Genomic DNA, 12,411 nt, shown 5'->3' on the forward strand with positions numbered 1-12,411 from the left:
CTTTATCCATACACTACTGCATATTTTATTGTCGTAGAGCACTTTGTAACATGGGTTTTGACAAGTGCTATGGAAAATACACTTATTATAATTATAAAATGGAGAGTTGTGTTGGGATACCTGCCAGAGAACATTTTGTGTGGCTTGCCTGTTATTAAAAGGCAACTCGAGTCAAGTTTTATCAGGGTTCAATGGACAGGTCTCAACAGCAAACATTTCTAAACAACTGTTGACAGACATGAGCTACACACACACACACACACACACACACACACACACACACACACACACAGAGAGAGTCTGCTGCTGAAAGAGCTGCTCAAGGCTTCCACAGTCTGGTGCAGCGAGTGAGAGGTGTTGTCCATGACTGACGTCAGCTTGGCTAACATCCTCCTCTCACCCACCACCTCTATGGACTCCAGTGGACAGTCCAGGACAGAGCTGGCCCTCCTAACCAGTTTGTTTAGTCTCTTCCTGTCCCTGTCCATGCTGCTACCTCCCCAGCAGACCACTGCGTAAAGGAGCGCTGATGCCACCACAGTGTCATAAAATGTTCCAAGTAACCCCAAAGGACTTCAGTCTCCTCAGCAGATGGAGGTGACTTTGGCCCTTCTTGTACAGGGCATCTGTGTTATCAGTCCAGTCCAGTTTATTGTTAAGTTGAACACCCAGGTATTTGTATTCTGCCACCATCTCTATGTCCAAACCCTGGATGTTCACTGGTGTTATCTGTAGTGTCTTCCTCTGGAAGTTGATCACCATCTCCTTTGCTTTACTGGTGTTTATATGTGGGTGGTTGCATTCACACCAGTTAACAAAGTCGTTGATGACGCCCCTATATTCCTGTTCGTTCCCCTCAGACACACATCCAACAATGGCTGTATCATCATATACATGTTTCAGTCAGTTGATAACTTCTTTTAAGAAGTTTGTCAAACTTAAAATACAGAAATCTGCCTTAACTCAGTAATGTATCAGTTTTGAATGGACATTTCTGTCTCCACTCAACAAGAGAAAGCATTAAGTTAGTCCAACTTGTAAATTTAGTAAGCATCCTTTAAAAGCTGAGTAAGACTGGATTTGCCCGTACTTGCTTGCCATGCCTGCTGCCTGGAAAGTGGAGGGAGAGAAACGGAGGTTGCATCATTTCAGGGTAAATTTACTGGGTGAGTGCTATTTATGCTTTGTTTGATTTGCAGCTCCTTATGACTGTTTTAACAGTGCAAGGGATCTTTTTTTACACAATACTAAAAGCAGGTGTATTTGTTTTAGAGCATGAGTGCAGTCTGTGTATATTAGGTATAACATATACAGCCTTTGGAATCACTTGAGATTAATAAAAGTCCAAAAGTGTTGAGTTTTCAATAAATGTATACATTATGAAATTATTTATTCTTAAATCATGCAACTGTAAAACTGTAGGATATATTTTTTCTGAAACTCTGGTCTGTTTAGGACCTATTGGGTTTTCTTGGCTGCACATGTCTTTCTAGGGAGGAAACTTTGTTTATTTGGGAACCCCTTAAAACCCAAGCCCCTACACACCTTCATTTTACCATTTTATTTCCCTGGGGCTTGTAGGAGGCATTCGTTTATTACACCCAGAAGGTGCATTTGTTTGTTGGTTTATTGTCCAAGTAGCAGACATTGGGCATTCCCCTAGTTTTACATGTTTTTTGTTTATATTTTTATGTCGGTTGGGCTGGCCTGTAAGCAATTTACAGCCAGTACCGCCATGAAATTCAAGTCATTATGAAATCTTATTTCATCCCACACTTTCACAGTTGCAAAGTTCAGAGCGGGTCATTTAGAGTCTGCCGTAACTGCTTCTGTCCTGTTTATCCTGACTGAAAAAAGACGTTGTGCTGAATTCTGGCAATCAACCATCAAAAAACAGTCACAGTCAAACAGCGTTATGACAGTGCCAGTGCGTCATAACCAACTGTAAAAAACCTTAAACCTCCCCTGGAAACTTATGGAAATTCATATCATATTACATAAATATTAAAAATGTCATTGTTACATTACTTGATGTATTTTATTATACATTTTGTCTGTATTTAATAATTATTTACAGTATATCATAATGCTTTATTGTGTTACGTGGATATTTGTATTCAAAATCAAAGAGTTTGTGTTTCTGCTTTTATACTCCCTTTTTTTTAATTTAAAAAACTTATTCTTCATTTAAATGTATTTTACAGTGTGTACTTTGACTGTGTTTTTGTTTGTCTGTACCATTATGAAAGCACACAGGAGGATCTAAATAATAATCTAATAAATCCGGTAACATACAGTAACATGAGAAACTGCATTCTCACTATATATTTGTATATATCAGCCTATAATATAAACTTATAGGCTGAACCTATAAGAATGATTTAAATGATCAATTAAGACACCTCCCTCTTACAGGTTATTAGTGCTGGACCTGGCATTGGCAAGACATTCATTCAGGTGCATATCGGGTGGAGTCTCTTATCTAAGGGAGTAACTACTGACACGCACAATCTGAAAACACAATGGAGGTGATACACTTCAGTCTCTTTGTGATCCTGGTAAGATTTTTTCTTTCTGGACATAAGTGATATAATATATCTGTATAAAGCTAACATGATGATTACTTCTTAGCCTTAGATTCTGAAATGATGTATTGCTTTTAGGAAAACTGCTGTTTCATCCGATCGATTGCAACAAAATGAATGACAGAATGGGAATTCTTTAGTGATTGTACATGTAAAAAGAAAAAAAAAAAAAAAGGCACAGATACAGGTACAGGAAAAAAAACAAGATCTCTCCAGACTATACTACTGAAGGATGATTCTAGGCAGAACTAACAAGGTACTCGAAGGCGGCTTTGACTATCAGCATGCACTGTCGCTAAGAATATGTTGTTGGTTAGGTGGCAGCTGAATCACTCTGTGATAGAGATTTTATATATGGAGCTCTCTGTTGCTCGGATGAATGGGGCATGTCAGGTCATGCTCGGGGCTAGGACGGAGGTAATTAAATGGAAGATGATATGAACTTTTATTTCATTTTGAGTAAATTCTCTGCATGTACAGTGGAATTTTAAGAAAGACCCATGGGTTGTTGCTGTCTTTGTCAAAATTGTCAGGCTGTATTGTGATTAACATGTACATTAACACATTTATGTAGAGAGGGTTAAACGATTTTATGTTTGGTTTATTTAGTGGTCTATAAATGTCTTGATTAATGCCTTGATATTTATATTTGTTGACAAAGGGTAACTTGATGTGTACCTGCAAATCGTGTAGTAAAGGGGTAGGTTATAAATACAAAATTGGTCACCCAAAAGAAAACTTGCACAGGTATATGACAAGATGTTTTATTCTGATGGTCAAGAAACTAACAGCTAAGACAATTTCAAAATTACAAATTAAATATTCATCAGTAATATTGACAACCAATGCATCAGATGCAGATTACACCTGTCTACATTCTAGATGAAGTAATAATAATAATAATAATAATAATAATAATAATAATAATCAAATTCAATCAAATCAAATCAAATTTTATTTGTATAGCCCAAATTCACAAATCACAGTTTGCCTCAGAGGGCTTTACAATCTGTACAGAGACGACACCCTCTGTCCTTCGACCCTCGATTCGGGTGAGGAAAAACTTGCCCCAAAAAAAAAGCCCTTTTAACAGGGGAAAAAAAAAAATGCGGAAGAAACCTCAGGAAGAGCCACAGAGGAGGGATCCCTCTCCCAGGACGGACAGAGGTGCAATAGATGTCGCATGTACAGAGCAGATCAACGAGATCACAATGTATACAATTATAATGGATGGTTGACAGGAATGAAAGTACATAAAGAGGTATTACAGCAATTATGATGAAATGCACATGGAAATGTGATTACTAGTGATAACAGTAGTATTTTTTTTTTGCAGTGCTTGGGAGTTCACTGGTCATCTTCGGAAAGTTTACAGCGACAAAAAAGAAACTGGATCATTGATTCCTTTAAGATTAATGAAAGTTATCAAGGACCTTTTCCATATTCCCTTGGCGTAGTGAGTATTTACTGAGAGTCATGATGCATGTATAGCACATATGACAAGTTGAAGGAAGATCATTACAAAATTTGCTGCTGTTCTGGATTTACTCCCTACAGATTAAAATCGAGAAGGACCTCAAAATTTTCAAGATAAAGGGTCAAGGGGTTGATAAGGAACCCCTAGGCGTATTAGAAATCAACAAATATACGGGGAACATAACTGTCCACCGGCCAGTGGACTATGAAAAATGGAGATTTTTGAAGGTAAGAAGGAATTTACTGGAACAACATTATTACTGTGATCTCCTGAAAAGCATAAAGGATGTGTTTTGTTTCTTTGTTTGTGTGTGTGTGTGTGTGTGTGTGTGTGTGTGTGTGTGTGTGTACAGCTATAATTGTGAGAATCAACCTGAATTTTAGACCGTGGGAGTGACAACATCTTGAGTGTTGAATACTTTGGCTCACTTTCAGACAGACCTAGATTAAAGGATTAAGATTTGGTTTTAGAAATTAGGTTAGAATTAGGTATGGCTTACGGTAAGGGTTGGAGTTAGGCTGTGTTGTGTGATGATGGTTATGTTAGGGTAAGGGGCCGGGGAATACATTATGTCAACTAGGTTGCACAACGTAATAGACGTACTGTGTTCGTTTCATATTCCACAATTCTTTCCTTTCCACTACAGCTAGAGTTTCAGGCCTACAAAACAGAAGAAGAGGATATAGACATGCGGCTGGGAATTGAGATTCAGATTGTCGACGTCAATGACAACGCTCCCAAGTTTGATCCCGAAAGCTACGAGGTCACCACACAAGAGTCAACAATACAAGGTAACCCACTTCTTTTTAACAATTTCCTGATATAATCTTTACCACTACTGTTATGAAATTTCATTTACATTAAATGAAATTGTTGTGGATCTCACCTCGACCAAAAGCAAACCAAAAACTTTTCCTCTGATGCTAACAGGCACTACACTGATTACCATTAGGGCAAGTGATCTTGACACCTATAAGAGAGATGGAAAGTTTGACCTAACAATAGTCTCCATCCACCCTGAACCACATGATCTGGAGTTCACCTTAGAACACGTCAAGGATACTGAAATAGGAACCATTTCATTCAAAGGGTGTCTGGACCATGAGGTGAGAAGACTGAAGGATTGCTTGATAGCATAAATTTTAAATAAAAAAAATAAAAATGAATATGTTCTTGGAATTTCAATCTCCTTATACCTAAATAATATAATATGACAAAATTAAATGTGTTTGATTCAAAACGACTATTCTTATAACCAATCAGAGGGCAGCGCAATACACGATTATAGTGGAGGCCAAAGACCATGGAGAAACGACACAGCTCACCAGCTCCTGCACCGTCATAATCAACATAGAAGATGGCAATAACCACCTCCCTGAGATCACAGGACAAAAAGTGAGCAATTACTTCTTTCAGTTATCTTGAGGAAGGCAATGACAGTCGTTGTCTATAATACAACAGTCTTTTTCATTTTCTTTTTTTTTTTATCTCAGGGTCCTGGGAGAGTGAAAGAAGGAGAGGAAAATGTTCTTGTTTCACGTCTGCAAGTTTCAGATGAAGACACCAAGGGTACTGCCGCCTGGAGAGCAAAATTTCAAATCCATGGAGACACAGACAACAACTTCAAAATCACAACTGATCCTGAGACAAATGAGGGGCTACTGTATGTGGAAAAGGTATTTGTTTGTGACCATACATACATGTTTTTTCAAGCTACAGTCCAATAATTATTTTGTGATAACACACACATGCATATATATATATGTGTATATATATATATATATATATATATATATATATATATATATATTTCACCACCACAAGCTCTTAGAACCTCGGTGCAGTTATCATTTTCATAAACCAGTTTAACAGAAAAAAAAAATGCTCTCAAACTCGTTATTTGTACTAGGCTATTAATTTCCTAAGCTAAACCATAAAATAGTGAGGGAAAGCTACACTGGTGGCAACGATATAAACAGACAGTTTCTCAAAACTATGCTGCTCTGCTACTCCTTGCAATTGTCATTTGGCGTTAAAGAGTTTAGGTGCATTTCCATCAGTTTGGGATTTTTGCCCGAAGACTGACCTTAGTAGCATTGGGTGGAGAATTTTGCTGGGTGTGTTCGGCACATGTATCAGTAGCTTTGTGTATTCTGGCACTACTCTGGTGTCGAAGGCATATTTTTCGCATGATTTATCGCTTGCCGTTTGAAAACACCAATCAAAGTCAGAAGCCAACACTTTGGTTTGGCCAGCTGTCAACCGAAAGTGTTGACAATCAGACATACCCCTGAATGTTGTGTTTGGCTGTTTAATCAAAAATAATAATTTGAACTTGAGGAGTGGCAGTATCTATCCTAGCTGCCTGTAGATCATGAAAATAAGTCATGACTGATGATGTTTTATTAGTCATTACTCATTTTCATCAGGGAGCAAGTGCCTGGGTCTTCCCCTTTGTAAGAGGTCTCCTAAAATAAGCTCTTGAAGCATCATGTTTTTATTTCCAACAGAGAAAGGCCCATGGCTGTGATGAATATATCTTTCTCTTTCTCACACTGCCATTGTGATAGGAACTTAATAGATCATAAGATGCTTTGTGAAGTATGATGCGAAGTTGCATTAAAGCATGGATTTCAAACCAACATTTGGTCTTTACTTCTTTGACAGTCTCTGGACTATGAAGACGGTTCTCTGAAGAACGTGACCATTACTGCAGAGAACGAGATCCCCTTCCAATTATGCAAAGTGGAGAGTCGCAGCTCTACTGGTTTGTGGAAAGTAGTCACAACTGGTGCAGCTGGTGCTGGTGCTGGTATTGCAAGTGCTGCAGCCAGTGGATATGGTGGTGTGACTGGGGCAGGGATGCTAACTCTGTCCAGCCGCCTGGTGACAGTGGCTGTGGAGGATGTCAATGAGGCTCCATTCTTCGACAAATCTCCCAAAAAAGTTACGTTGAGTGAGAATGCTGAAGTAGGACACTATCTGGAGACATTCATAGCTAAAGACCCTGACGTTGCCAGTGCAAATAAATTTATGTAAGTCATGAAGATGCTAGCTACATGTCCATCTTACAGGACTACAACATCTTATGTTAGTATGTCGATAGATAATTTGACAATGTCTAACACTGCACATATGTGTGTCTCTTTCAGATACCGAATAGGACACGATCCAGCGGGTTGGGTCAAACTGGACCCTGCAACAGGAAAAATAACCACAAAAAGGTCCTTGGACCGAGAGTCAAAATTTGTGAAAAACAACATGTATAATGTCACAATACTGGCTATTGACGATGGTATGACCTGGAGCTGTTTATACATTCTGTGCATACTATTAATCACATTTTATTTATCACGTTACTGATACTGTACAACATGTGTTCTTGGTCCCCAGGCAAACCTCAAATGACAGCTACTGCAACCCTCAACATCAATGTTATTGATGAGAATGACAATTCTCCAACCGTGAATGTAAGCAGTGTTGACATGTGCCAATTGGATGGAGCCTTTAGAACCAAGATCACTGCCTTTGACTTGGATGAAGAGCCCTACGGTGGACCTTTCAGGTTCAGACTCCTCGGAGAGGATGAGGGCAAGTGGAAGCTTGAACCTCGTGGAGGTAGTCCAGGTCAGGCTCTAAGTGTTACTGCTATGAAATCAACCTCTCACTCTGGCTTATACTGTATGTCACAATTATTTTTCATGATATGACAATTTGTTTTGGATTTACAGTGTACTCAGTCAACCTGGTGAAAGAGAACACAGTTCATTCAGGGGAATTTCAGTTGATGCTCGAAGTATCTGACCTTCAGCACAAGGCCACTGTCCACAACATGACAGTTACTGTGTGTCAGTGTTCAAACCAAGCGATGCCAAACTGTCGCATCCGCAAAGCTACTGGGTCGACTGTGGGAGGAGGTGCGATTGGGATCGCTCTTTTTGGTTTACTACTGCTTGCAGGTAAGATATATTCCCAACACACTTTGATCATTGTGCACAAGATCACATTTTTTCCCCTTTAATTTTCACAGGTATACAGTATCTTTTATGTTAAGCTAACATATAAAATAAAGATAAAATAACAATAGTTTCATATTTTCATCATGAGCCTTTCCTTAAAAGACAAATAGCCCCATTAACGACACAATGTATGATTTGATCATCGTCTGTGGTCTTTCTATCTAAGGTCTGCTGCTTTTGGCTTTTCTGGTGTCCTGTGAGCGAGAGAAACCAAAATTTCTGGAGGAATCAGATGATTCAGGTCAACATCTGACGGATGGTAACACTGAAACACCAGGAACTGACTGCTCAGTAAATACTTTTATTACAAAATTGCCTGTATTTGATAATTACTATAGGCTAATACAAAGACAGACACAGTTTTATTTCCATACCTCCACTGACTAACATTCATTTCTTGGAGATGTACCTTAACCAACCACTACTTGCCTAACCCCTCACCCTAACCTTAATCTAAACCTAGCCCAAGACTTGTACACAAAAATCTATGATTTGCATTTTTAAATTATTATGTTATTGTTTTTTATTTTCTCCAAGTTGAATTTAAAGTGTAAAATTAGATAGCTAGGGCTTATTGACATATAAATATATATGCATATGTATATATTTATTTATCTATTTTAGTAATTGCCACAAGCAATGTCATTTTGCTTTCCTGAATCCTACAGCTGTAGTATTGTACACACTTAAATAATTGTGACTTGGTGCTGTAAAGACTTATGCTTCTGTATTCAAATTTTCCACAGGTGTTTATTAAGCCAGTGTACGAAGTAAACGGTCAGGAAGAAATCCGAAAAATACCTCTAGTTCAAGTGATTGTAAGTGCTGAAAAATAAACAGTAATTTTTGCATAATAAAATACCTTTTTTCCCCAGTTTATTACATGTGATCATGACTTGACTTAAAAATGCCTCTTTTTTTTTGCAGAACACTGGCAACATTGCGCTGTTGGAATCAGCCAATTCAGATCTCAACGTGTCTCTGATTGACCAAAGGCAAAGGGGCTATATGAAATGGGTACGGGTTATATATTTATTTTGTCAAAAATTGCACCCTGCTGATCCTATTAACAAGTACTGTCTGTGTACTGTATCCACAGCCTGATATAGCTCGTCCCCCTTTGCCATAGAACTCCATTGTTCATATCGAATATTCAACACTGCACTGAGAAGCATGCTCTACCACTATAATGCACACGGGCACCTTGCTGGTGAATACTCACAGCACACCAAACCCCAACTGAAATTAGTCTTAAATAAATTATTTACTGTTTACTACTGTTCATGTATGTTTGCTACAGTACCCTGCTGTTCTAGTGAACCTTTTCAAAATGACAGCACATATTCATGAAAGATTTGAAACACTTTTTATTCATATTTTCATTCAGAACACGTGAGCCTGGGCTTAATATACAGATTGGACCAGGAAAGTCAAAAAAGACAGACTAACACACTCTTGGCTTTGGTGTTTTCCTTTGTTGACAACCAGAAAAATATGGAATAAATTGCCAGCCTTATTCTAACAAATGGACACTAATGAAAATTATTTTATAAGTAGGTGGTTTGTCATGGTATGACATTAATTATATTTGCTTTCCTCAGCAAGAAACTGTAAATCTGAGATCACGAGACCAGCACCTGGGCTTCGGGGGACAACATTTCTCACGACGGGATGGGTTGCGCTGGGTACTGATATTACTTTTATCATTATTGTTGTTGTTGTTGTTGTTGTTATAATTATTTTTATTATTACTATTAAATCTGAGTAATACTGAGAAATTTGAAGAAAGCTGCCGTCTTGGTACCATATTAACCTCTGAAATGTTTGAATTTCTAGTCAACAGGTACATCATCAACCATAAGAACAAATCGGAGCAGAAGCTCATTTATGCGCAAGGTACTACAATCTACACTACTATGAGCCCTTTTCCTGTTTAATTTTTCATTATCTAATGTCTTTATATCCATTGTGTTAAACATACTACAAGGAACTTTTAACTGGTTATCAAACTGCCTCAATTTAACAATGATGCCTCCATATGGCCTACATCCAAGACCATCAGCAAGAAGACTGGCTATTTCTGCATAGTTATTATAGTTATTCTTATGCCTGCTGCTGGGTAGGATTTCAACTTATTCGGGTTGGATGAGTAAAACTTTGTTTCCAAATGGTCATATTACATTTATTAATCTTACATAGCCACAAATAGATACAGACCCTCATCTCCATGCAACAGCTTTGTTTAAGAAAGAAATATTGTGTCAAAAATACATTGCATCTTTCTTTCACTTGCTCCTTGTTGCAGCTTTAAATATGAAATGTTATAGTAGACTTCTGATGTTATTTACTGAATAACTAAAAATCATACAACTAACTGCTTCTTATTTCCCAGATGAAAGCCATGAAATATGCTACAGAATATGAAATTGGTGTCCACCGTAAATTTCTGTCCCAAGCACTATATACGGTAATGACAGAATTTAATCAACCCTACCAAGCTAGAGTAAGTCTGTTTCTTTCTTTAAAAAAAAAAATGTAAAAACTTCTCTTTTTTTTTTTTCCCCCTCTGTATAATGTAGAAGATGCTCAATCTTCAGACACTCGAAGAGGAGCTGGGTGATTATGATCCTCATGTGTATGCTGATGAGGAAGACACAGAGACCAGAACTCAGCTTGATGCCATCTCCATGTCTGACTTCACCTTTGAAGCAGACTGGGACCAGCAGTTGGATTTCAGGTTCAGTACTCTGGCCTCAATCTGCATGCCATGTGAAAGCACCGCCTACAGTGCAAAAACCTCCTACGTGACAGAGAACCTTGAGACAGCGACTCAGCTCCAAATGGAAAGCCAAAACTCTACCATGAACACTCAATCACACACCTATCAATTGGATGATTTGCATTATCTTTCTGGTGACTCACACCGAGTCATTCAACCTTTGAGCAACACTGAAAGGGTTTGTTTCTCTTCTGTTGATGCCGTGTCTGTCAACGATTGGCAAGAAAAACAAATTTTTGTCTGTGAAAGTTCTTCCTTAAGACCAGGCGCATATTACCACTGATCATTGGTCATGTTACACAAACCATCAGATTGTCTACTTTGTGATGTATGTACATATGTTACATCTATTTGGGTTTGACGAGTGTTTACATTTTGGTATGTTTACATTTTGTATATTTTCTATTGTATGCAGCAGCACTACCTTTCTTGATTTAGATTATTTCTGGACGTTTAGGCTTTCTTATTTCATACAAGCAATGGTGATGGTGGATAAGGAATTGGCCACTGATCTTTAATCATTAGACAGAATTAAATGGTTCTGGTAAATGGTATATAACTGGACTAAACTGGGAATATCTTGGGCATCTCTATTGCGATACTTTTAGACAAACTGCGTCTGACTTTGAACACACAGGGCTCATCAGAAGCCATGAATAAAAATCTGTATGTTCAAAGGTGCCCTAACAGGGACCACATTGTCTAGAAGGCACAAAGAGTAATAAAAGCGCAGAGAGTAAGAGAAAGACACACATCTCATCAGGCAACCTCAGTGGAAAAATTGCTTTAGCCTCTGATTTCCTACAGAAGTCCATGTCAATAATTAATGTGATCACTGTGTTGATAACCCTCTTGTAATAGCACTTATAATGAAAACTGGGTATTGTGGGAACGGTTGAGTTAAGTCAAAACTTAATACGAAGCACTTAAGGGGTCAATGTGGTGTATTTATAAAATTAAAAAAAAAAGTTTTTTAGCCTTTTCTAAAATATAGTTAAGCTTGTCATTTGCTCACTGAGTTCATTTGAAATGCCGTTTATGTTTTTTAGGGGGCAAAAAAATAAATGTAAATGTCAGATATACAGGGGTGTGTCATTGTGTCAATAAAGCACTTCCATGGAAGCTTGATAATTACTGTTCCAGCACCACAACTTAACAGTATTTCCAGTGAACCACAGCTTAACAAACTGGTTTTCTGTTGTTGTTTTGGGTGTGGGTTTGGGTGTGTGCGTCATGCACGAGTCTCTGTGTGAGTACATCGCCACATGTTTATGACATAAACAACGTAACAAACAATTTTCTGCATAACTAAAGATTCAGAGGAAGAGGTGTTTATTTCACTAACAATAAATGGTTGGCATATAAAATATATAATGATTAGGCTGCACGAATTAGATATGCCTTCTCATAAACATATATCTACCTTTATATCTCGCGCCATCAATTACTCTAACATTAGGCCCAACTTGCTCAAAATAAAAATCAAATAATTATCTACTTTATCAGTGTATTTCCAATGAAATACTGACTCCTTGTGGTTAAGCAGTGGTA

At 37.9% G+C, this 12,411-nt stretch overlaps 1 protein-coding gene across 1 annotated transcript; it reads left to right on the plus strand.

Moving 5' to 3' along the window:
* Positions 1 to 2,475: 2,475 nt before the first annotated feature.
* On the plus strand, positions 2,476 to 11,941 carry cdh26.2 (cadherin 26, tandem duplicate 2). Its single transcript, XM_084366510.1, has 18 exons — positions 2,476 to 2,558; positions 3,922 to 4,041; positions 4,143 to 4,289; positions 4,709 to 4,853; positions 4,993 to 5,168; positions 5,326 to 5,457; positions 5,556 to 5,738; positions 6,730 to 7,097; positions 7,215 to 7,357; positions 7,456 to 7,689; positions 7,794 to 8,021; positions 8,248 to 8,372; positions 8,828 to 8,899; positions 9,009 to 9,098; positions 9,683 to 9,766; positions 9,918 to 9,977; positions 10,474 to 10,548; positions 10,661 to 11,941. Exons 1-18 carry the CDS (start codon positions 2,523 to 2,525, stop codon positions 11,141 to 11,143), a joined length of 2,901 nt encoding a protein of 966 aa, XP_084222636.1. The 5' UTR covers positions 2,476 to 2,522; the 3' UTR covers positions 11,144 to 11,941.
* Positions 11,942 to 12,411: the final 470 nt, after the last annotated feature.

Source organism: Pagrus pagrus (genome assembly GCF_965226575.1).
Source record: "Pagrus pagrus genome assembly, chromosome: 11".
Classification (NCBI taxonomy): domain Eukaryota; kingdom Metazoa; phylum Chordata; class Actinopteri; order Spariformes; family Sparidae; genus Pagrus; species Pagrus pagrus.

Excerpts from the sequence above, each read along its gene's own strand:
- cdh26.2 (XM_084366510.1), top strand. The coding sequence starts at position 2,523 with ATGGAGGTGATACACTTCAGTCTCTTTGTGATCCTG. Across the intron at positions 4,290-4,708 it reads AAAAATGGAGATTTTTGAAG|CTAGAGTTTCAGGCCTACAA; the intron begins GTAAGAAGGAAT and ends TTTCCACTACAG. Across the intron at positions 8,022-8,247 it reads TGGTTTACTACTGCTTGCAG|GTCTGCTGCTTTTGGCTTTT; the intron begins GTAAGATATATT and ends TTTCTATCTAAG.